Raw genomic sequence first — 26,410 nt, forward strand, 5'->3', positions numbered from 1 at the left:
CATTATCTTTCGTTACCATCTGGTCGTGAGGATTGCTCGATTACATCATTGTAGTACTATTTATCCGAGACGCAGTACCCCGCAATAAAGCACATAAAGCGGAAAATATGCATAGAGGAAACGTTCTACTAATACTACGTATTGCGTTTTTTACAAACGTTTCCTGCAGCAATGGAGCGGTCCTTGATGTAGCCGGCCTTGCAGATACACAAATTAGGTCCTGAACAAACAGCGTTGATACATCCCGATGGGCAGTGAGCGATGCACCTGGCTCCTCGAAGGTCTAGTGGATCCTTCATGTGTCCAGCCTTACAGGTGCACACGTTGGGAGCAGTACAGTCCCCGTTGACACAGCCATGCTCGCAGTGTGCCTTACACCCAGTCTTGTCATCCTTCACGTAGCCGGTGTTGCATGTGCAGGTGTTAGGAGCGGTGCATACGCCGTTCGCACAGGGTGGACTACAGACAGGGACGCAGTCTTTACCGCCTGGACCCTTGGTGTAACCTTGGCGACAAGTGCAAGTGTTGGGGGCCGTACAGTCCCCATTCTTACAAGTGTCGGCACAAACCGGCACACACACGTGCCCAGTAGAGTTGCTGGTATCCAGGCGGTAGCCGGTGCTACACGTGCAGGTTGCAGGAGCAGTACATTGGCCGTTCAGGCATCCTCCAGGGCAGTGTGGAAGACATTTGTTGGCGTGAGCAGGATCTCTGATGTAGCCCTGGTGACAGGTACAGTAGTTAGGACCGGTGCAGTCTCCATGCTGGCATCCTCCAGGGCAGTCAGGTATACAGGGCTGCAAACAGAATCCAGTTCCAGCATCAAAACATTTCTAGTAAGCAGTTTTATTACATGTGCCAGGTGCTCCAGATACTCTGCAGTATGGAAGGCGCATTCCTACTGGAAGGAAAATCACACTCTAAATATTGTTCACTACAAAAAATGTTCAAAATAGCCTACTTCTTATTCCACACACAATGATGCTTTTCTCATTAATCTCTCTTATTAATATTTCCGGTGTGATACTTGGGGTTGCTTACATACAAGGTCAGCCCTGTTTGCAGATAGTTACATAAATATGATTGTACAAATAGCCCCGTAAAATTCCATGGGGTTTAAATCGGGTGATAGTGGAAACGTAACCTGGTAAACCAAAACAACACGACATTACATACGTACATTTATGACATTTAAATACAATGGCTTCAACGTAGGAATGTGTCTGGCTCGTGCATGCGCAGGCGTATTCTTTTCCCCACCGTGATCTATTCTGGTAGTGAGCCATGTACAAGCTCCTTCCAAGTAAATGAATGGGTCAGCGACTAACGGGATACAAGTGAAAAGAAAATTATGTTCACATGTAGTTACATTATTACGAAATTTGAAGTATAGGTTTGACACATTTTAGCACGTCAGTGACATGTTTTATTTTCCTTACTATTCCCCGCGAAAAATGAGTTTTAGATCGTTACCTATATTTTCCTATCTTTGGACTAACACGATAAGAAACTATGACAACTTTCAATCTTATTTGATTAGGAGGTGCATGGGTACTTTATTAATAGTTCTTGTTGGAGCAGTTATTTTATCTTCTACCCCTTGCTACTTTCCTAATGGGGTCCCCAAACAGTCGTTATTGCTTGATATTTTACTAGCATTCGGGTTATTCGAGCTCATGACAAATTTTTATGTTGAGCCAGTTTTTGGTAATTTCTACCCAGCGCGCGTGCTAACGTAAGTTAAGTATAGTGAGTTTAAATTTCCTCTTCCATTTAAGTTCGCTGTGGTCAGACTAGTTTTGATGTGGAGTGCCATTCTCTCACAGCTATGGTATAGTGTAACGTAGTTGGATCGCTCACACCGATTCCATGTGTTGATGTTTGTGAGAGTTATTCATCTCCCGGGAAATGTAGCGATCACCTACCCATGCGGATTTCTGGCGTATGTTGCTTAACTATGAATATTTCCGATTGCGAGTTAAGGTATGAAATAATTAAGAAGGAGTGAAGAGCGCCGGCCTTAGAATCGCTCATCTCAGGATATCACGTGGTCGGGCAGAGGATTTAAAATACAAGTGTAGTTTTAGAGGTTAGTCTAGTAGTTTAGTATAGTTCAGTTACGGTAGAGAGAGAGGGAAAGAGAGAGAGAGAGGAACGCCTCAGAAACCAGTAAATAGGAAATTAAAGCTTTGTTTCGACTTTTATACCATGCCGGTATGCTGCGATCAGCTAATATTTTACAATGTGGAGCGCGTGTTCTGACGGATTAAGTAGGTCAAGTTATAAGGTCTGTTATGTATATTGGGTATTCAGCCCGAAGGCTGGTTTGATTCTCCACAGCTCTACCAACAGCTGTCATAGATAGCCTAAGATTCATTGAAGAGGCATACTAGGGAAAAGAATGAGTGAGATAGTTTCCCGTTGCTTTCCTCACATGTCTGTTAATGACGGAAAATTAAAACTAGTCATCACCATTTGTAATAAAACACTCCTGATGAATTCCAAGTATTATGAACTCTGACATATTTGATCCTGTATTTATTTATTCCATCGAAATTCAATAGTTTCACTAGTTTTGTTTTTGTTTTTTACAAGTTGCTTTACGTCGCATCGACACAGATAGGTCTTATGGCGACGATAGGCAGGAAAAGGCTAGGATTCGGAAGGAAGTAGCCGTGGCCTTAATTAAAGTAAAGTGGGATTCGAACCCACCATCTCCCGAATACAAGCTGACAGTTACTTGACTCAAACCATGCAGCCACTTGCTCGATGGAGATTTCTGAACATTCATCGTTTGAGTGAGAGAAAACTCTACTACCAAATTGAAGAAAGAAGTGGGAGAATTCTAATTCACCTGGTATTTTCCGCATGATTTTAAACTACTAAAATACGTTAAATTCTGATGAAAGGAGGGAAAACTTAATTCAGGTTTGAACTATTGTTTGTTTAAGAGCATATAGAAATACTAGAAAGATTTGTCTAAAATATCTTCTGTCGTATCCCGGCCAACAGGTGAGACGCCGAGCGGTGAGTGGAATCACCTGATGGCTAACAACAGTACTAAAAACGAAAGGGATATAAGATGGTAATTTATAGGCGTTAGGTAAGTTGGTTGTTAAGAGTTGAAACTCATATGATTTCCTACATATGTGCGTATATTGACAGATGATGTACAAAGAATATACACGTACAATTGAAGTCGGTCACGTATTGTGACGTACTGGAACTAGCCTTCCTCAGAACGACTACTCCAAGTAAATGCAAGTGGACTCTAAAGCATTAGAGTACCACTGAAATGCTAAGTGATGTTAAAAACAGAGTATCGTGGAGTCTCACAGAGATTCCTCAAGCTTTAAGTTGCCAACTACGATAAAACCCAGAAGAACTAGGGCTTAAGTCGAGAATCAAAGTATGAATGGTGAATACCAAGTGTTAGCACCACCGTTCAACCTGATCTACTAAGAAATATTCTAAGTAGCGAGACCGCTTGGAGAATTGATCGCAACTCTCTAACGTGAGCGGAAGGCAAGGCTCCCAAAGCGAAGACTAATGCAATAAGACGCTTGTTCCTTCAATTACATACGTATTTAAAGGGACTAGCAATATGATATGAGGGTCTCCCCTCCTCTCAGATAAAGCCTTACTGGCTTACTATTGGTGCTACCACCTCCCCCATGTATCTCAAATCCCACACTATGCACGTGGCAATATTTATTTACATGAACTTGACTTCTCGCCCTTAAACCTATGCTCATAAAATAACTCCCCCATTTCTAATACTTGTCATCATAAACATGACACTGCGTCCCGTTTCACTTAATTGGGTCGCCCATTAATTTTAAGTATGGTATCCTTCAAACTACCCCCATTTTCTTGCCATCTCCAGACGACAGGACGTGACTTTTTAGATTTGTCCGTATCGACTTCCTCGTGAGACCTCTTGACCTCACACAACTCTGTTTTTAACTGTCATTCTATATCACCCCCAACACATGGCTGCTCCGACAGCAAGGCCAATGGATTGAGTTACCAAAATAATCACTATGTATTACTTATCTGCTGCTACTTGATGAAGGTTCGTGTCCCTGGACATGACACTTCTGAGTAAAATTACTTTTACTGTCCATAAGGTCATTGAGGGCTCTATCAACGTACGGTGATGCATATGTGTTAGCCATGTGAGCTTCAGATTTGATGTCAAATGCAGCCTTTCAAAGATGACACACAAGTTTCATTAAGGATTTTTTTTTGTTATTTGCTTTGCGTTGTACCAACACAGATAAGTCTTATGGCGACGATGGTGTAGCAAAAGGCTAGGACTGGGAAGGAAGCGGCCGTGGCCTTAATTAAGGTACAACCCCAGCATTTGCCTGATGTGAAAATGGGAAACCACGGAAAACCATCTTTAGGGCTGCCGACAGTTGGATGCAAGCTCACAGCTGCGCACCCCTAACCGCATGGCCACCTCACCCGGTCATGAAGTTTTAAAGGTAACTTTGATTTACTATGGACTGTACAACCATTCGGTAACACCACAGTGGCAATTCTTGTCCAAGCCACTGATATAACTTCCAACCCTATTATTTTTATATCACAAATTAGTATACCATAGGGCTCTGAATTTTACTGTATATTACAAACAGACTTTTGCAAAATTTGGAAATGGAACCAAATTTTAAGTTAAATGATCTACAACGACATTGCCATTTGGAAGGAAATTATAAGCAATATTCCCAATGCTACTGTCAAAACTTGTGTTATAATTTATGTATATTATAAATATATGATCAGGAAATGATTGTTTCATGCAGTATAATTCAACGTGACCACCGTACTCACCGCTGAAATGCGTGAATTCGCACATTCTGTAAGAGTTATTAATAGGAAGTCTATAAGAACAGTCACCGACAAGTGAGTCATTCTTTCATTACTTAGAGAGAATATCTAATAGATAGCCACGCCTATTCAGGAATCTAAATGATCGCCCTCCTACTCAGTCCACACAGAACAATATTTACAACAGTAAACTTCATAGTTTTTCTTTGCTTTATTTTCTATCGAGGAGGTTATATCTGGTATGGTTATCTGTTGGATTGTCTGTCCTTTACTTTATTGAAATTTTAAGCATTTTTACAGTCATGTCGTGGACCACAGGTGGTGTCTGATAATCGGTAACGAGTGTTTTAGCACTGAGTTTGCTAATGGATGGTGGATTGAGACATTTAATCTTCCTCAAGGTCCACTAGGTATCGCTAGCAAAGGCCTGTAAGGCATCAGCTATCTAACAACAGTCTCATCCAGATCATTCGAGATGATGACGGTGAGAAGGTGCTCGAAAACTAAAAAAGAAAAGGGTAATCCAATTTCATAAAAATGTCATTGGCATCAGAAAAGGGTATATATAGTACCTACAGTAGAAGTCCGTTATAGCAAATTCGGCATATAGAGGAAACACCTTTGTACCATCAGCTTTTATGCCATTCGAAAATTCCTATATTAATCTGTGTAATATCCTTCGGTTACAACGAGAACACTTTCACTGATGATTTTACGAGTAAATTAGGACGTGTTCTTTTTCCGTTAATAATATTTGTATTATACTGATTACGATCGATCACCTTCCTTATCGATTTCTCACTGCGAGCAAGAGCGAACTCTCCCCGACGTTCGAGGGTGCTATCGACGTCGATTAATAACGTGACCGATGGCAGTTGTTAACTCTTTTAAGTAAAAGCTGAAGCAAACGATCGCTCAAGTTTAATATTAGATACTGAAATTAAATGAGAATGTGATACTTCTCAAGATACGGCAGTGTGCATCGCTGGTAAAGTAAGCTTAGGTGAAGCTGTTTGAATAAGAAACTTGAAATCATTGCCACACAAGCCTCGTGTAATGCTATTACAAATTTTCAGAATTAAACTAAACGTGCGTGTTCACAAGGTATCGAAATTATAAAACACCATAACTGACGATTAAGCCGCTGTATGGAAAACATCCATGAAAAGTTTCAAACAAACTGATTGCTATTTCATACCGATTTTAAGATTGTTGTTCCTTAATCTTTCCCGACCTTTACGAAAAGTCGAATATAATGACAATGTGATATAACGAGTAAATTTAGCTCCTTATTAATTTTCATTACAATGGACTTCTAAACACAGCACGAAAGCGTTTATTTCGGGAACAACTCAAATTCCCGAATGCTTAGCCTAGTTCACCAACTATTATTTTCTTAATTTGCACCAATAACCCGCAAACCGGATATTCCGAACACGAGTAAAGTTTATTCCAAATCTCAGTAGATAGGGAAGTCCAGGTACGACTCGTTGAGACAACAAATGATTTGCTGGAATGAGATAATCGGTGATTGGACATACTTCGCGTTTGTCTATACACGTATCTCTCGTTAATAGGCTGGGGGAGGTGAGGTATTCTGGAGTACTTGGCGTCAATATGCGATGGAATTTGTTGGCAGAGCAAACAACCCGGCGTTCTTTCAATTGCAGCCGTATGAGATTCAAAGCGCTGGAGAGGTATGATCGATGTGATTAACAGAACAAATTTTCCACTTCCCCATTTCAAAAAGTACTCCACCTGTCACCATTGTGTGGTCATTTTGCTCGAGTACACTAAATGGAATTACCTGAAACTCATTTGTACCTGACAGAAGGCCGACTTCTTTTTTTTTTTGCTAGGGGCTTTACGTCGCACCGACACAGATAGGTCTTACGGCGACGATGGGATAGGAAAGGCCTAGGAGTTGGAAGGAAACGGCCGTGGCGTTAATTAAGGTACAGCCCCAGCATTTGCCTGGTGTGAAAATGGGAAACCACGGAAAAACATTTTCAGGGCTGCCGATAGTGGGATTCGAACCTACTATCTCCCGGATGCGCCGACTTCTTTAAGTTGAGACTTGCATTGTCTTTATGCTCGAGAACAGAACCTGATATTACCTGGAATTAATTCGTACCTGATCAAAGCCGACTTCTTGTATTCGAGTAGTGTCTTTGATGTAGCCTGGCTCGCAGGTGCAGTATCCAGGGGCGGTACATTGACCATGAAGACAACCACCGGGGCACGAGGGCACACACTGGTTGGAGTTCTCGTTACGGTTCAGCTTGTAGTACCCGATGTGGCACGTGCACTTGTTGAGACCTAGGGATACATAGACACTATATATAAGATCGTATCTCAGCCAAGTCAATTGAACAAGACCAAATATATCTCACTCTGTATCACTACGAATTTTTATCTGCGAGATAGAGAGGTGATAGGTATGTGAAGACTTACCTGATCTTTCGTTTTCAGCAATTTACTTCTATTTATTTATTTATTTATTTATTTATTTATTTATTTATTTATTTATTTATTTATTTATTTATTTATTTATTTATTTATTTATTCCAGTGAAATTAACTGTTTTACTTTTCTGGAAATTTGAGTGTTCCTAAAATATTTTTTCTGATGAGTTCCAAAACGAAACTTGTCTTCTGCTTTAGTTTCCATTTTGAGAAAATACGGAAAATTTCGGATAAGAAGTTTACACAATATACTGTTGCTTATGCAAATCAGAGAGTAGGACGAAGAAAGATATTTGTAAATTGAAATAATCTAGTTTTCCCGTGCTTCTCTTACCCCTGGAGAAAAAACCATAACCATTTGTTGATTGCAAAAATGTGATTTTGCCTCCCTTCTTATGTTTAATCAAGATTCTTGTGAATTAATTGTGGAAAGAAGAAAAGAGTTTCAGCATTTGAGGGTAAAGCAAATGAAAAGAATTACATAAAAATGAACTGGCCTTCTTGTGCTTCATTTACACCTGAAGAACAAAATGGAGAAAGACCCTTTATTGACCACCAAACATAGATCTTGCCTCCACTACACAGTGTTATATTTAATAAAAGTTCCTGTGAAGCTAATGAAGAAAGAAGAACGAGTTTCTCGGTGTATGAGGAAAAAATTTCTCGTTATGATATAAATATATTGAAAGAAGATGTGTTTATGACCTTCAGATATGGCAGTTAATAAAAGATATATCGATGGCCTAGAATGAAAACCTCGTATCTCACGAAGTTCTTCCTATCTATTATTTCACTTAAGACTGGTCACAATGTTCGTTGGGTTTATTTTCCTATGCTGATTAGTAAAGAAAAATGAACCTTATAAAACTTATACTCTAGGAGTTAGTAAATATGCCACACAAACATGCTTTCCTATAGTACGGTAAGGTAAGGTTCATTTTCCTTCACACACCCGCATAGGAAGAAAGAACACAACGTACATTGTTCTGATGGACTGCATATCCATGTGTGGCTGGGAGGCGTGGCGAGACTTAAGGGAAAAATTGGATAGGAAGAACTTTGTGAGATACGAGGTATTCATTCTACGCTGTCGATATTTATTTCAAACACATGCCCAATTAATTTGAGAAAAGTGTATGAATCTCGTACAAAAACATCACAGATGACTTTAGGAACGAAGCAAAGTGCGAACTATGTGCAACTGGTTGAGCAACTGCTTTCAAGCTATCATACGTACATTGGATGCAACTTGTCGCTGAGGCACTTGGGGTGTTTCAATGCTCGCAGACTGGAACTTGATACGAGATATGTCACAGAATGCACATTAAAGGAACATCGATGTAAAATATCATTGTGCTGACATAACTCACAGTAATGTTTTCTTGTGTTTTGTCAAATGTATCTCAATTTTCTATGAGGAAAAATAACAATGTTCTTGGCTTTACGTCCCACTAACTACTTTTACGGTTTTTGGAGAAGCCGAGGTGCCTTAATTTAGTCCCCCAGGAGTTGTTTTACGTGTCAGTAAATCTACGACACGAGGCTGACATATTTGATCTCCTTCAAATACCACCGGACTGAGCCAGGATCGAACCTGCCAAGTTGGAGTCAGAAGGCCAGCGCCTCAACACTGTTAGTCTTTAAGGTCGAAATTGCTCTGCATTTCCCTATATATCAACAACGTAAAACGAGGCAGGCTTGTACTCGAAAAACAACGATATGTAATCTGCTATCAAAGATGATAGGACCATTCCATGAACGTGCTGTTTATTGAATGCTGTTTTAATTCATGTATCACTAAATCGATGAAAGCAATTTCTTGTGGCAGAATGCTAAACGAACGCTGTAAAAAATTGAATCAGACATATGACACGGAAATTAAATCCCGTGGAGGAAGTAACATGCAGGAGATTTCCTGCAGGCGAAGAGTAAGTCTCCCCTGCGTATAAATCGGTTAGGTTCCAATCATCTCAAAAACGGGTGCATGGTCCTACTCTACACAGATATTTTTGAAAGTGTTTACAGCTTCATTTTACCTATGTGCGACAGAGTCTCGCCCTTGAAATAATAACATCACATTTAATTGTATATGTTACCTGTACTCCAAAACTCTGAAAATAGTGCCTAATACGAAGATTGCTCACTCATTCGTCTAAAGGAAGTAAATATAATTATTACTAATCTACACGCGCAATTCCAGTGACGAGTACGTTGATATGTTATTCAGCTTTGGATAAACTTGATAGAAGTCATCGGAGTCGCAACGTCTGTATGACTAGCGATTTCATGGGAGAAGAAAACTGACAGTCAATATGTTTATGTTCAATTTCAGTACTTGGAAGGATATCTATTAGAGATGCTCCTATAACAATTGGTCATAATGACGAGGTTCTCCTAGACACCGTTCGGCATGTCCCTCATGTTGGCAAACAGGCAATTGTAGGTTACAACAGACCAACATCAGGCGGTCATATGTTATGCAATTATTACATAACAATACATTTCACCCTATCATCGGCAATTACATCAAGAACTCTACGATCTGTCTTCGACAGTGCGGGACCATTGTCAATGGTCATCACATAAAGTGGCCAATGATGTAGTTGTTTTTTAATCAACAGTCCTCTTTACGAGCGTTGTATGTTGAAGAAGAAGAAACAGCTTGCTTAAGGCAATATATACAGTATATGTATTCCTATGGTAGTTGGGTGTGTGATGTGTTGCATTAATGAAGAAAAATGTATGGGGATAAATACTAACATTCAGACCCCGAAATGCAGGAATTAACCACACGTCGTTACATTCCCAGATCAGTGCTGGAATCGAACCCGAGACGCTCTGAACCGATCATTCATCCAATGAATTGGACACAATATGATCTTACTATCTACCAAATAATCCGGTTGTTACCTGTACAGTCACCGTTGACACATCCCTGCGGACACTGAGGGACACACTTCCCACTCTCGTCCTTGACGAAGCCCTTGTTACAGACGCAGACTCCAGGGGCTGTGCAGTTCCCGTTGGTGCAGTTCTGTCGACACAGAGGCTTACACAGCTTGCCCTTCTCGTCTGGCGTGTAGCCCTCATTGCAGGCGCACGTGTTGGTGCCGGTACACACGCCATTGGAGCAGCGGCCAGGACAGGTGGGGATGCAGTTGCCACTCAGATCCAAGACTTTATTAGCTGGACAGACGCAGTTGTCAGGACCTGCACACACTCCTAGCTTACAGCCACCTGTGCAGTGCGGGACGCAGTAGTATCCAGGCGCCTCGTCGTAACCTCGGCAACATATCGGTACCACTACCCGTACTGGAGCAGCACTCTGCACACACACAATATTACATTATGTAATGTTACGTTCTTCAGTCAACCGAAACTAATTTTGAATAAATACATGTATAAACTCTCTGAAAAAGAAAACATATGGGAACAGAATTGAATGGGTGAGTTTAAAAAGGAAAAGATACCACTTTATGGTCAAATTAAACTGAGAAAGTCATTATGTACTTTATACGCAGTCACATCAAAAAAGTGGAAAGATGGAAAAGAGTAAGGGTAAATTTTCATTCATTGGGAAGAGCGTAAAGGAATGGAACAGTTTACCAGGGGAATTGTTTGATCATTTTCCAAAATCTGTACAGATATTCAAGAAAAGAATAAACAGCAACAGAGAAAAGAAATGTTAGAGGACATTCGACCTGTGCAGGTTATTGTAAATAAAGACTTTATTGTGAAGAAATTAATTCGATCCCCTGGTCTATGGAGATTGGACAACCGAAGTAGGGAACGCCTGTATGGGGTAAGTACAGTGGGGACTTCGAAGGCCCCGGGTAGCTGTAGCTGTGAAGGCCCTTCAGGAACTCTGAAAATCGGTGACAAAAGGGGCTCTGATTAAGATGCAGCAGGTCGTTATGCATGTTAAGTATCAAAATGGATAAAAAATAAGCAATGTAAATTTAAATCTTATAACAGTTGTGTAAGTAATATTTGAAGTGCTTCCACATACTATATATGAGTTATGTGCATAAGTACAGAAGATATTATGAGTAGAATTTTGTAAATAATATAGATTTACTAATGATGAGCTGTGTGTTTAATAGAAAAATTGTCAGTGTAAATTGCATAACACTATATTTCAGGAGAATGACTTCTTTTCTTTTTAATTTAAAATTTAGTGCTTGATAATAAAGTATTTGTGTGTATCATTTGCCACCGAGGTAGACATCTCATTTGATTTGATTTGAACCAATGAATTTATATGGCGCTATTGGAAGTTAAAGTTCAGACTGAGTTTTAAACGCCCTGGAATGTTTTCTTTCTTAAACTCAGCTTGTAACCAATTTACTTTTGTAACGCTAGGAGAATATGATAAAACTATCATAGAGGCAACAAAGATAGACCCTTTATTTTGTGTTCACAAGGTGCTAAATGAAGAAATGAATGACTACCAAAAACAAAAGGTGACATGCTCGTTTTAATAAAACGGCCAAGAGTTTACTCAGACTCGAAAGAATCATTCATAATAAGTAATTACAAACACCTGACTTAAAATAGAGGAACCAGGGTAAGTTACATCTAAGGAGTTCATTGACGGCCTGCTTACTGAAATCTTTCGACTGTTTAGAGGAGGAAATCTGAACCTTCCTTCCCAAAATACATATGGCGGAAAAGTGACTAGATGATATCACGAAAGTTATTCACTGTATACCTGATTAACACAAACAGTTTTATGAAAACATTTTAACTTGTCCACCAACAAGTGCTCCGGGCGATGATGACAGTGACCAGTATTACAAAAGACATACCAGACATTCTTTGTATAAAATAAACAGTACAGCGTGCTAAGAAAATATTGGTTTACGTTACAAATAATTTACAAAATGTTTATGGGTGTAAAAAGTAATGATCATATTGATTAAAAATGTAAATTTCTAATTTAAATTAAATTTTTGTAGACTCTTCGCATTTCCAAACCCAGTGAGATAAAAAAGAAAAAGATTCCATTTACTTTAAATGGTAATATATATTACAGTATGGTGAGTAATATACATGCAAACAAATATGTAATTGTACGTTTTTCAATCTTAGTAATACATTGTACTGAAACAGTTTTTATAGTTTACCGAAAACTGCTGCCAGTGTAATCTTTTCGTTTGTAATCTCACCCATTTAATTATACATGAAAATGAAAACAAAGATAAAAAAAGAGAAAAGGAAAGAGAAAAAAGGAAAAATTAAAATAAAATTCTTTTCCCATATGTTTCCTTTATCAGATAGTCCATACATTTGTTATTCAAAATTAGTGTGAACAGACTGAAGAATCTAACAATTATAAATTAACTGAATCGAAACTAAAAAGAGATGGCTTAAGATATCTCAAATCCTGAATGTTCCGCGTTTAGAATAGAATTTTTTTAGAAACATTCAGTTCAAAACTTGTTTTTTCAACATTACAGCTGTAAAATTGTTGCGATAGTAATGATTAAAATTATTCATAATTTTCAATGTATGTTACAGTAAATCGTCAGCCTGAAGTATGTTTAGATCTCCAACAGCCCCACCATTATATGTCAAAGATAGTCTAAGTGTAACTGAAGAAGATAAGGTACTGGGGAAAAAGGAGTTAAGTAGTTCCCCGTTTTTTTCTCGGTTAATCAGAAAGTGTTATTACATGTTAGTCTGCCAAGACGACAGAAATGCACTAACCAACCAAACATATGAGTGATATTAATGACACTTTCAAAACATTCATCTCAGGGGCTGCATAAGGAAGGATTTAGTAGCATCGCTCATATCTGTCATTTTCACATTGTCAGTTAAAATCTAGGATGAGACTGAGACGTGTGAATGAATGAAACAACTTTGTTCTTGCCCATACCACAAGACGTGGTGCTGTACCAACACTATCTTACCAGAAATGGATCTGAGATTCATTATTTTGTGACCATGTGGAAAACTATTTAGCAGAAGGAAACACCCCATGAAGTGCATAATAAAGTAAGCTTACAACAATTTCTGATATAGTTGATGTGGATTCTTATAACAAATTATTGATATCTAGTTATCATATGGACTTAAATCTGTGTTTTACCTCATTTCGTGACGTAGTTTCGAATTTTTCTTACAACTTGGTCTAAATTTAGTACATCCTAGAACTCATTACACCACAAAATCTTGGCTTAGGCAGTTAGCATGTTATTTGTTATGGTAAAGGTTCCACAGACCTGTCTTCCACGATCACCGCTCTTGTTACTCCAAGCTCACAGTGACGATATTCTAATATTAATGTTTCTTACTTTCTCCATATATTCACTAACATATTATCCCAATTGTCATAAAGGAGTCGGATGGATTTGCCACCTCAACAACTACATCTCTGCTCCTAACTTCTCAAGTACACCATTTGCATATGAATATTAAACGTTTATCAACTTTCACATTTGGGCTGATATACTTTCTTGTGCGGCCGGTACTCTCTGGCACTGCACACTTCTTGGGTTTACTCAGTTCCTCTACCCGCATGGACAAGTATACATACTGATCCCTTAAAACAAAAGATATTTAACACTTTTTCAAATTTAGTCACCAATTTACGGAGGTCACTAAAGGTAGCTATTACGATATAGTACTACGAAACAAATGTGATGATACCATTTGCAACACTAGCACCATGGATTCGGGAACTGTAATAATTATACTGCGTTTCGAAAATCCCGATTTCAATTCAAATTGGTGGACACCCCCATTACAAGTCATGATGTCGTAGATTATCGAAGATTATTTCAAAGAATATTTTGATCCTTTAACTTCTTAATTGTATATTATCCATTTAGCTATCGTCTATATTTTCAAACTTTCGAAGCCGAGGTCACGCGTTCTCTTGTGACGCTCGAAATTCTACGCGTGGCACAGTACAAAAATGAAAAGGAAATGCGTATTCTACGTCAAGAAGTCAAAATGAAATTGCAGTATATAAGACATTGATAAAGCCAATAATTGAATATAAAGGCCAAATGTGACCTGTGTCAGAATGGATATGATGATGTTAAATTGAGACATCTATAGATGGGTAGTGAAGGATGGAATTTGGGCGTTTCGCTCTTGTGGTGAGTTTCGTGAAGCTTTTTAGCTGGATAATCGTGATAATCTGCAGGGAAATAGCAATTTGTATGGGCAGGCTTCCGGCAGGCAGTGTGCCCTAGGGAATGTTCAGCTTCTTTCTCACTAGAACACCCAAGAAGATCCATCCAACTCCGTCTCTGTCGTGAATTTAATTGAAGGGCGTTGTTAATTACGCAGTCCATGGAAGTGAGATAGTTTCTCAGGACCTTCTGTCTATACTCAACGTAACATACATATTCCTCCACCAAATCATCGATTGCGGACGCTAGAGAATGAGGCTTCTCCTCAAAATTGTTTACAAAAATATTAGCCATTACCGGCGAAAGTGGGCTTTCATAACCACACAGTCAGTCTACTCATAAAAAAGTGTCCGTACCAGAAGAAACAGCTAGAAACCATACAGTGATAAAATAGTTAGGTAATGTCTTCAGAAAACATTTGATCAATGACAGACATCACTGAGCCAAAGGATATTTTAATGAAGAAGGATTCGACATCGAAACTCACCAAACGAGAATTGGACTGAAGGGATATGGTTGACAAATTCATAAAATGGAGTCCCTTATGTATGACTCTGTATGTCCTATTTGAGATTCAAACAATTTGCTCGGATATTTCGACAGCGCATTGTGGAAAAAGTATGGATGTATTGCTATATATTCTTAATATTAAAAAGGTGTTATAGAAAAACTGAGATAATGCACTTTACATGATTAGCACACATAAATGCTGCAAACGCAGAATGTACAGGTATGCTTGTCTTTCACTTTTAGACTCTCTGTAGCAGGACTGAAAGCAAGCAGCCCAATAAGACCTAGTTTCATTTAACGTATTTTGGAGAAGAAGGTGCTGTCTGCTCTCCTTCCGCTGTTCTAGCTGTTGCTGCACTCAGCACAGCCCGTTGAGACCTCCTGACTATGCGGCTATATGAGTTGTGACTTTCCGTTCAGTGGTTGCTCGTCCCGGCAGGAAAGATCTACTCCAAAAGTTATGAACTACTACTTTATAGGCATGATATTGAACTTCAGGTGCTTGTAGCTTAAATTATGTAGTTAACGCTTGTTATTCTTATAATAAGCATATGTTGGAAGAGTTCAGACATATGACCACAACAGGAGGTCCACAAAGGATGTTTCTTGCATGTTTTGGTTCCTAGGAAATGAGATAAAAGTTTAGGTGTTTAGGTTTATCGTAAACCCATCCATACCAATAGATAACTCCATGGATCCTTTCACCACCATCCTTGCCTAAAGCTTGCTGTACAAAAGACCTTTATCAGCCGAGCAAGGGAGGATTTAGAGGTGGATAAGTTAAACGGTGAACTGGAGTTCCTAACCAAAACATTCCAGAGCAATGGCTATTCAATGAAACAGATTAACGAGGTGCTAAATCCTAAGTCGAAAGAAAGATTGTCGCATCATTCTCCTTCTCTGAGTTTGGCCTTATTGTCATGCATACATGTTTGTCACGGATAGTGTTGTCCTCGGGGGTTCGGGTTCGATTCCCGGTTCTGCCAGAAAGTTAAGAGTGGCACGAGGGCTGGTATGTGGTTAAAATGGTACATGCAGCTCACCTCCAACGGGGGTGTGCCTGAAAAGAGCTGCACCACCACGGGATGAGGACACGAGTTTACTTTTTTTACGGATAGTGTTAGCAATATCCCCATAAGGGGCAAGGCCTAATATAATTTGATTTGTTGCTATCTGTTAAAGATCATATTGGTCGGAACTGTGCTGGTATATATATATATATTGCACCCATAAGCGATTTTGCCTAATTTAATTCATAATTAAATTGTAATATTTCACATATGAGATACCACAGTAAGGCTGTGAAACTAGTAGGCACAAAGGAACTTTCTGGCGCCAGCCTGACGGCGAGAGAATCCATGAAACTCTTCTCTAGACACGACCAGATTGTAAACCACCCTCCCAATAAATTTTATGACACCGCCAGGGAGTGGGCACTTGCTGTTCGTTCTCATGAGAAAAGCACGCGGTGAAGCCTGACCTATTTAGCTAGGACAATAGAGGACCAACGACTGTAACCGCCAATTCGTGGGAGGAAGCGGATGCAGTACGTTTTGGAAGAGTGCGAAAGTCTCAGCCAATCAGAATATTCTAAATTTGAATGAGTTGTCATACCGGGAGATCTACTATCAGTATCTCGCGATCTGAAACCCGAGGTGGTAGTGAAAAACAGTGTCCTAACTTCGTTGTAATATTTGGTGAATTATCAGTGCCAATCTGTGATTAATCAGTGCCTAATTAATAGAATTCAACTTCAAACGGAGGAGTAAGTGAACCCAGAATAAGGAGCCATGATGGCTGAATGAGACCATCCACCGGAAGAAAATAACACCAATGACGCGCATCATCGTGTGGAGTACTCTATGATCATTTCCCGCGGCGCAATATCACATGTGAGTCGGACAGAATTTAGGAAGTTTCGAGTATAAAATCTGAAGACCATAACCTACGGATGTACGAGAAAGCGCTCCCAAGGACTAGATTATTACGCCACATCCCTTCTACGGAACTATTTTCCTGGTGGTGGGGGAAAATTTTATAAAACCCAGCGACCAGAGGGTCGAACTCTCAGTTATTCTCAGTTATTCTCAGTTATTATCAGTTACTTCTCAGTGTGTTTTCAGAACTCTCAGTCATTCCAAGTTATCAGTGTTTTGAATCGTGTATTCTAGAATTCTCAGTGTTTGAGTCACTCTCAAGTGTTTCTAAAGTTCTCAGGTCACAGTTGTTTTGAATACTCTCAGTTATTGTCTTGAGTACTTTTGGTGTTACTTCAGTATTCTCAGTGAATCTACGTTTTGACAGAGTGACAGACTGTTCAGCAAAATGCATTTTAGTCAGTTTTATTTTGGCTGGTACGAAAGCGATTAGACACTTGTAGGCATTTAGAAAGCCTTATAGTATTTACGTGAGAGAATAGCATTTCAGGAAATGAACACTTTCACAGACTTTTACTGGAAATGCAGGGAGTGTAGGGAAGAATTACACTTTCAACTTAAATGAACTCACATTACTAGTCGAGGGAAACAAGTCCATGTTTCCAGCAGGTTTACATAAAAACATTTCTAACCAGCGGGGAGTGTTACATGTGAGATCAGTATAAGATTGTCTCCACAACATAAATTGCATTTTTAGCTTGTTTCTACCATTCTACAAACTGTTTGGCAAGCGAGATGTTTATGGGCAGAGACTAGTAATACAGACGGGAAGGTGATTGACTTTATTCAATGGATGCCGCAATGGCAAACCTTGAGGGGAAAGTTATGTCCCAGTAAGGTGAACGTACTATAAGCTGAAGGTAAACAAAGCTGAGGGAGCGAAGGAAGGCCAGCAGGGTTTGCAGGTAGGAAGCGAGGCGACCTTCATCTACACAGCAAGCAGGAGGCTGCAGCGGCATCTTCTAAACTTTCACGGGAGTGAGAGAAATGCGAGTGTTTTTTATGCTAATATAATCGTGTGTCACGGCATGGCAAGAATGTGTCAAATTTGCGTGTGTAATAAAAATCTGGAATACCACATCAACCTGAAGATGGAATTCTAATTTCCACCATGACGGGGGCCGGTGGGTGAACTGACCTGCTTCCACCATACAGGTATGAGCATAATTAAATCATGTAAATAATATGTAGTACCGTGGCAAAATCGATGATCAGTGTAGTTTAGAGTACTAGGTAGAGTTGTAAATAATTCACAGTTTATAATAATACTACTAGGAATAATAATAATAATAATAATAATAATAATAATAATAATAATAATATAATAATAATAATATAATATAATAATATAATTATGTTAATGTTGCACTTTCAGATAGGCTTAGTTTTTTGTGTTCTTTGTTTTAAGTAGATGTTTGTTTGCGTGTTTATGGTTGATTTTCTGTAGGATGTCATTTTGACAGTTAGGCAGCTATTGTTTTGATCTACGAGTGTAATGCCAGTTGATTTTTTTTATTGTTCATCATGATTTTAGATCGATGGTTTTTTTTGAGTCATATTTTTCTTTGTTGGAGTTTTTGATGTTATGGACACCGCCGCGATGTTTTTCAATGTTTATTTGCTGTTTTGCGCATTTCAGTTTGTTTTATGTGGCGGAATCATCCTTTAGATGACCGGTTTCGATTTGTATTTTTATCCCGCGTATTTTGCGACGATTTTTGGGTAGACGCGAATTTTTCTTATTTCTGTAGTCGCGGTTGCGCACGTTTCAACATTTGTGTTTTGAGAGGCAATCTCGTCACTTGTTTTTTTTAATATAGTAACAATGAGCGCCATTGATGAGTCAGCTCTGTGATTTTTGTGATGTGTTAACAGTGAATGATCGAGAGATTTTGAGCTAGATTTAATATCCCTGATGATCTACGTTGATGATGGAAATATGATAGTTGAACCATGTCTTGAATTTACATGAGAAGTCGTAATGTGCACGACAGATATTTTTGCCCGCCGGGTACGAGCGAGGCCGTACTGTGAGAATATGAATAATAATGACGTCGCGAATAAATGAATAAATAAGAAGTGTGAAATGAAGAATTTAACCACGTGCGTTAAATGTGTTACGACATGGGTTATGATACTACAGGCAGGAGCCTGCATTTGTTAAATAATTCCAGGGAGAATAGATGCTCGATAAATAATGCTAGCCAGTGTACAATGTGAACGGAGCGACGAGTCAATGTGTTTTGAATATTTATGCAGTCACGGATGACGTGAAATTACAGTAAAATTTTCCATCAAGGTTAGATAATTTTATTTCCAGACATTTGTCGTCTGAAATTTTGAGATTGCCGTCAAATTCGCAATATTTTGCTACCCGCAGCGGGGTATATTTTCTGGTAACGCCGAGTTTGTTTTGCGCATTTCTATCCTTATTAATTTCCAGTAGGCCGCGATGGTGGGATCCAGTTTTGTTTATTTGTCTTTCTTTCTGTTTGTAACTTTACCGTATTTGTAGGACGCAAGCGCATGTGAATTATTTATATTTTGTTGTTGTAAATAGATAAGTGCAGCTAGGCTAGTTGGTTTTGATTTCTGTATTTTTTGTCGGAGCAGTGTTTCTCCGTTAATTAATGTAATGATGTAAATAAGATGTTAGATGTTAGATCTAGAGGTCATCGATTATGTCACAGTCGAAATAGTAGTGGTATGCTCATACCAGGCAGCCAAGTAATTACCAAACTTTCTTTTAAAATCCACTACATTTTATTTTGAAATGAGGCGATCTTTAAATAAACCAATTGTATAAAACTGCCGCAAGAAATGGTAAATAAGATGGTATCTGCCTCCATCTAGTGGTGATACCACAAATATGAATTTATAATGAAGTGCAGTTGGCGGCAAAGTCAATAGAAATTTTAATGTACAAAGATCGCTGTCATTCGATAATGTTAACATCAGGCACTTGGCCTAATTTTGTTTTATTTTAAGAGTCCAGTCTATCACAGGCAAGCAAGTGGAGGCTAACGTAGATGAGTGGTTGGATACACTCAGAGTGATGTTTCGATAATTGATTTGTTTAATCATGAGGTGTTGTATAAGACAAAGGTTATGTAGGAAATGAAGAGATGTTCATGGTTGTTTTGTTCTGTTTTCTAAGAATTATTTCCTTAAGTGATACACTTGCTTAGCGCAGTCCAAGATGATTTGAATTTGGGCATTTTTTCCCAAATGAGCAACATGTGTTAAACATTTAATAACTCTTATAAGTCAGTGGATTGATCGACGTAACAGAATTTAATTTACTTTTGTGAGTCAACTATTTTAAATTCATTAATTTATTTTGAGAGATTTGTTTCTCTGTTAGATATTTTGTAAATTCAAGAAGGTGGTCGTTCTGACCAGAATTTTATACAGTGTCATTTTATTTCAACTTGAAGACAATGTCAAGATAGTCTGGAATATTTAATTAAGGTGTTTGACCTTCAGTCAGTTTATTCAGGCAGTTATGATTGTTTTGGAAGGCAGACCTTCTATCTTTAATATTTTATTAGTCATTTATTTTCCTTTGTTTACACTTTTTCTCTAGTTCAATTTACGTTCATTTCAGCACTTTGCATTTTATTTGAATAAATTAGTCTTTTATTTTAAACTTTAATTCAGTCTTGGGTATCGTCATTTTAGTTAGTTACCCCCCTTTTTCTTTTCATTCCCTCACTCCTCAATCAGCGGATGGCCTCTCCGGGGATATCGAACGGGCACAACTGAGAAAGAAGAGTCTACATGCAGCGGTGAGTATGATTTTATATGTCATTTATTACAGGAGCAGCCGGCGCATAGAAGAGAGAAGAGATCACCGCATTTGGTGCCTTAAAAGGGCACAGGGGCCGGAGTGAGGAGTGAAAAGCGTGGCGCCCACCTTTAGGGGCTAGATTTGCTTATCCCCGGGACTGTGCGTTTTACATTTTATTTATTTTGTACCCAGACTAACAGCCATGAACATAGATTTACTGAGTGTTGATAAATATGAATGCTGTGATAAACTGTTTGACAAGTAGTGGTATTAATTATAAATGATATGTTTGTATAATTTTATCCAAGTTTAGGATAAAATTGTTTTGTATTGGTGATTACTGTGTCTTGCATGTATTGGAAGTATGTTGGGGATCCTGATGGTCTCAGTCGTATTCTCTCAGCATATAAAATGTCGATTAGCCAGGAGCAGTGGGACAGGTTGATTAAAACCATTAACGATTTAAGTGTAACAACTAGTGAGTTGAAATCAAGTCAGGCCGAACTGTCGAATAAGATAGAAACTAGCCAAACAGAATTAGCTACTGAACTTGTAAACAAGGTAGAAAGTAGCCAAACAGGATTAGCAGACGAATTGAAATCCAGCCAGGTAGAACTTGTAAATAAGATTGAGAGTAGCCAAGCCGAACTTGCGAATAAAGTAGAGGCAGTACACGGGCAGGTCTTGGAAGAATTTAAACAGTATGAGATAAAACTCGAGGAGAAGTTCATAAAAAGCCAGGTCGAACTGAAAAAAGAGTTACGGGAAAACCAGGATAAACTCATGCAGGCGTGTAATGCAAACAGGCAGGAGACGATGGAAGAGATAAAGAAGTTAGCCGATGCACAAGCACAGATACAAGAGCAGTTAGACAGCCACAGCGCGACTGTTGAGGAAAGCATGAGGGAAACTAGGGTAATGGTGCAAGATCAAGGCAAGGACTTAGCTCGAGGTTTGATACTCTTGGAGGAGCGGATAGATAAAATTGAGGACGAGAATAGGAAAGAAATGGATAAAGTATGCGTACAGGTTGTAGAGAAGCAGGAGAAAACGAGCCACGAAATCATGACCTTAAAGTCGGAGACCCAGGATATTACCAAGAGGTTAACCGAACTGACAGAAAAGATAGCAGAGACTGAGGGTGCGATTACACTCAGCGAGCAGTCAGTAAGACAGGAAGTTGACGAGGTCATAGAGGGAAAAATCCAGGCAATTAAGACCCAGAGCGAAAACTTGTCGACCTTGGTCAAGATGTTAGTCGACAAACAGGCCGAGTCCCAAGTAGCCAGAGAAAGTAGGATGCAGCAGCACGAGCCGACACAGAGCGAGCCAATAACCCAAATATTTAACATGGAAAGGACAATGCCCGAAAGTACGCAAAGAACTGAAGCTTCCACGCAAATCATAAACATCGTGCGTACGAGTGACGACCAACCGAAGAAATTCAGTGGAACGTCACAAATAACACCAAAAGTCTATCTTAGGGAATTGAAACAATATTTCCAAGACATTAAAGCCCCTGAAGAAAAGAAACTACGCATAGTAGAAAAATATCTCGAAGGACAGGCAAAGACCTGGTACTACGGTTTCGTAGATACTTTTAAGACGTTCGCAGATTTCGAGAAGGCTTTCCTCGAAAGGTACTGGTCCTTATCCACACAACAGGCACTCAGAATGGACTTGTACACTCGCAAGTACATGTCGACACAGCCCACACGATACTTAGACTTCTTCCTAACGCAGCTCGTCAAACTTAGGCAATTAGATTCTCCAGTGTCAGACGCAGAGATCGTTCAGACGATAATCAAACAATTTCCGTCGGATGTGCAGAGAATGCTCATTACAGCGAGGGTCGATGATCCAGCCCAAGTTGAGGCTATCTTAAGGGAGCTAGACGCTACATCCAGTAATAATGTACCGCAGAGAGTGACCAGGCAAACGCAGGAACATAGGGCGTACCTAGCTAATGCCACCAGCGAAAATGCACGAGGCAATGTGCAGGTAAACGGCCCGAATTCAGGCGCTGTACCGCGGCGAGAGACGAACACGAGACGCCAGGAGGAAGAAATCCAACGTCCGTGGTTTAGAAAACCTAACTACCCAGACAGGCGACCGCGCTACCAAGACAGGCAGCCATACCAAAGGAGGTACCTCTCACGTGACAGAAGGCGATGGGAAAATGCAGGAAGAGATAGGCCTTACTATCGCGACCCTGAAAGGAGATGGAATGAGAGAAGGAATTACCAGCGAGATAGGAACTCGGACCCAAGGTACCAAGAGGGGCGCCGGTACATCAATGACCTGAGTAACAAACAGCAGCGCGATCCGTGGAAGCAGGCGATCGAATCCCAAGACATGAACCCGGATATCATGGGGGCCGAAAGCCTTGAGTTCCAGCAAACAAGAAGGAGAGGAAGCGAGGACCGCAGACCACTCAATCCGAATGCACCGACGTACGAGGGGACCGGTGCTAGGAAAAAAAAAACTTCAATTTCGAATTAGTAGCTCCATTAGACACTGACTCAGCCACAAATTTTACCATTGAGAATGAAGAGTGGGAAGTAGCGAAGGTAGATTCATGGATAGCGCAGTCTGAGGACTTATTAAGTGATGAATTCAAGCAGGAGAGCCCACAAATTTTACCTCTACCTGTGATTAAAGTCAAAATTAATGAAACAAGCATTTTAGGACTTTTAGATACTGGTGCGAGTATCAGCATTATTTCGAGGAATCTGTTTAATGATTTGAAAGAGAGAATGAGCCTACCTGAGATCCCGGTCTCGACAGTAAAAATAAAAGGGATTGTGCCAGACAGGGTGACTACCTGTAAGTCCCAGACATACCTGGAGATGACAATAGGGAGCTCAACCTACAGTCATACATTTATCATAATGGCCAGAGTTAATTACAACGTAATTCTTGGAGCTGATTTTCTAAGGGATACACATGCCGTTATTGACCTTGCAGGGGGCGTGGTGAGATTCCGAAGGAATGGAGGCCATGACAAGGTGGCAATAAATCCGGAAACTGATGAAGAGGACGAAGCAGTTAATAGTACTGACGGAGACTTCCACGATATCTTAAGAGCCGAGCATGCGGATGAACAGTTAAATATTTTGGACCATGAGGGGATTTTTACCGACATTTTTATGGTTGATACTGCAGAAGATATTGAAAATTTAATCAATGACAAAGTTGCAGAGTTCAAAGGAACGAAAGAACAGAAAGATCAATTAAGAGCCTTCTTAATTGAACATCAGGCCGTGTTCGATTCCAAAGTAGGCCTTATCCCTAATTTTACATATGTTTTCAATGTTTTGGACTGGGAACCATACAAACGTAAGCCGTATCCAGTGCCAGAGAAATACCACGAGGAGGTCAAGCAAATTATCAAACAAATGGAAGAAAACGGGATCATCTCGAAGCGACCTACCCCGTACGTGAACAGCCTTGTCATAGTAAAGAAAGCCGACAATTCCCTGAGGCTGTGCCTCGATGCTCGTCAATTAAACTCCAAATTAATCCCGGAGAATGATCAAGCCATGCCTATTAAGGACGCAATTCGTCGATTTAGAGACATGGAAGTTTTCACAGGTGTAGACCTGACCAGTTCTTTTCACCATATCCTTCTGCATGATAAGTCGAAGTTACTAACAGGGTTTATGTTTGATCAACAGACCTATGTCTTTGAAAGACTTCCGTTCGGAACACGCAACTCTTCCAGCGCTCTCATACGGGCACTTGACAGGAACCTAACAGACGAAGTCAAAGCAGTTACTACTTTGTACATCGATGACATGATAATTGGAACTAAAACCTTTGAAGAAAACCTCCAAAATTTAAGTAAACTGTTTAAAAACCTTATAGAAACTGGATTCAAGGTGAATATCAAGAAATCACACTTCTGTCAGCCGGAAATCCTATTCCTAGGACACGTGATAGACGGCAAGGGAATCCGACCAAATCCGGTAAAGTTAGAAGCGATAAGTAACTTCCCTAGACCTACCAAGGTGAAACATATCCGACAATTCCTTGGTATGTGTCAATTCTTTAGAGAACACTGTAAAAATTTCACCGAAGTCGTAGCACCACTACAAGACCTGCTATGTAAAAATAACAGATGGAAATGGACACAGGAAGCAGAGACAGCGTTCTCAAGTACCAAAGAACTGTTAGCCAGGAGTATACAATTAGCCTATCCTGATTTTAACAGACCATTTATCCTTCAGACAGACGCATCTAAAGTGGGCATAGGTGCAGTTTTATTCCAGGAACAGGACAATGAATGTAAAACCAAGGACTATTTAGGCTTTTATAGTAGAAAATTGAGGTCGCACGAACGGAACTACACCACTACAGAGCTGGAAATGCTAGCCATAGTCCAAGCCCTACAGCACTGGCGGAAAGTTATTTATGGATTTTCAATCGTCATAAGAACTGACCATAAAGCTTTAACGTTCATGTTAAAATCAGCTGTTTCATCTGACAGAATTACTAGATGGTCACTGTTCGTGCAGCAATTTAATTTTACCATTGAACATTGTACCGGCAAGGCAAACATTCTAGCAGACGCCTTGAGCAGGAACCCAAATAAACGTGAAGAGCAGGTAAATTATGTGGACTTAACCCAGGAAGACCGAAATGTATTACTCCGATTGAGCCAGTTACCAACCTTTCAACAGGCTGATCCAATCTTACAGCCGATTATCCAGTATTTCCAAGGAGCAATTCCACAAGGAGACCCTCGTTATGACGAAATTCACAAGGCCGCACAAGAATACAGATTGTTAAATAATCAATTGTTAAAATATGCAGATAAGGATCATACTAAATTAAAGATTGTCGTCCCGAAAGAATTGCAGGAAGAGCTGATATGGCATGTACACCGTGTTATTGGGCATGGAGGTATTGATAAGACCGTCGCCACAATTCAGGAAACTTTCACCTGGAAAGACCTAAGGAAAACTGTCAGGGATGCAATAGTTACATGCGACACTTGCCAGCGTGTCAAGGCGAACTCCTACCTTTTAAAACAGAAACCAATTCCCATTCTACCGTCAAAGCCCCGTGAGTTATTCGCGATGGATATTTATGGAAAAATCCCGAAATCACGGAGAGGAAATCAGTTCATATTAGTCACCATGGATGTATTTTCCAAATTTACAAACCTTTCTCCAATGCAAAAGGCCAATACTAGGTCAGTTTTAAGATGCATTAATAGGGAAATAATTCCGGCCATGGGAAAACCGGAAAAATTACTGACAGATCACGGAACACAGTTCACCTCCGCTGAGTTCAAAACAGGTTTAAGGCAATTAGGAATACAGCATGTTCTGAGTTCAACACGTCACCCAGAGTCGAACCCGGCAGAAAGAGTAATGAAAGTCATCGCAAAATTCAGCAGAATTTATATACCAGAACAACATTGGCGATGGGTCGATATTCTCCCATTGATCACTGACTGCATAAATAATACTGTCCATGAAGCAACAGCGAAAATCCCAGCCACAGTGCATAGTGGCTTACAACCAGCCAGGCCGTGGGGACCAGTCGTTAATTGTCCGCCTGAACCCCAATTATCTCCGGAGCTATGTATACAGCAGGTACGAGACCACTTAAGAGAGCAAGCTGACCGCAGGCTGAGGAGAGTTCGTAAAAAAAAATTCCACAAGCCATTAAGGGAAGGTGAAATGGTATTGATCCGTAGACCAGCCATCTCCGATCCTG

At 39.8% G+C, this 26,410-nt stretch overlaps 1 protein-coding gene across 1 annotated transcript in view; it reads right to left on the minus strand.

Annotated features, from left to right (window-relative positions):
* Window positions 1–53: 53 nt before the first annotated feature.
* The window catches only part of LOC136858318 (fibrillin-2), a 164,115-nt gene continuing 137,758 nt past the window's right edge, over window positions 54–26,410 (minus strand). The window contains exons 7-9 of the mRNA XM_068225753.1: window positions 10,212–10,626; window positions 6,971–7,155; window positions 54–797 (exon numbers count right to left, since the gene is read on the minus strand). Coding sequence (XP_068081854.1) covers window positions 135–797; window positions 6,971–7,155; window positions 10,212–10,626 — 1,263 coding nt within the window. The 3' untranslated portion in view covers window positions 54–134. The remainder of the gene's footprint in view (window positions 798–6,970; window positions 7,156–10,211; window positions 10,627–26,410) is intronic.

Source organism: Anabrus simplex, chromosome 1 (genome assembly GCF_040414725.1).
Source record: "Anabrus simplex isolate iqAnaSimp1 chromosome 1, ASM4041472v1, whole genome shotgun sequence".
In the NCBI taxonomy this organism is placed as follows: Eukaryota; Metazoa; Arthropoda; class Insecta; order Orthoptera; family Tettigoniidae; genus Anabrus; species Anabrus simplex.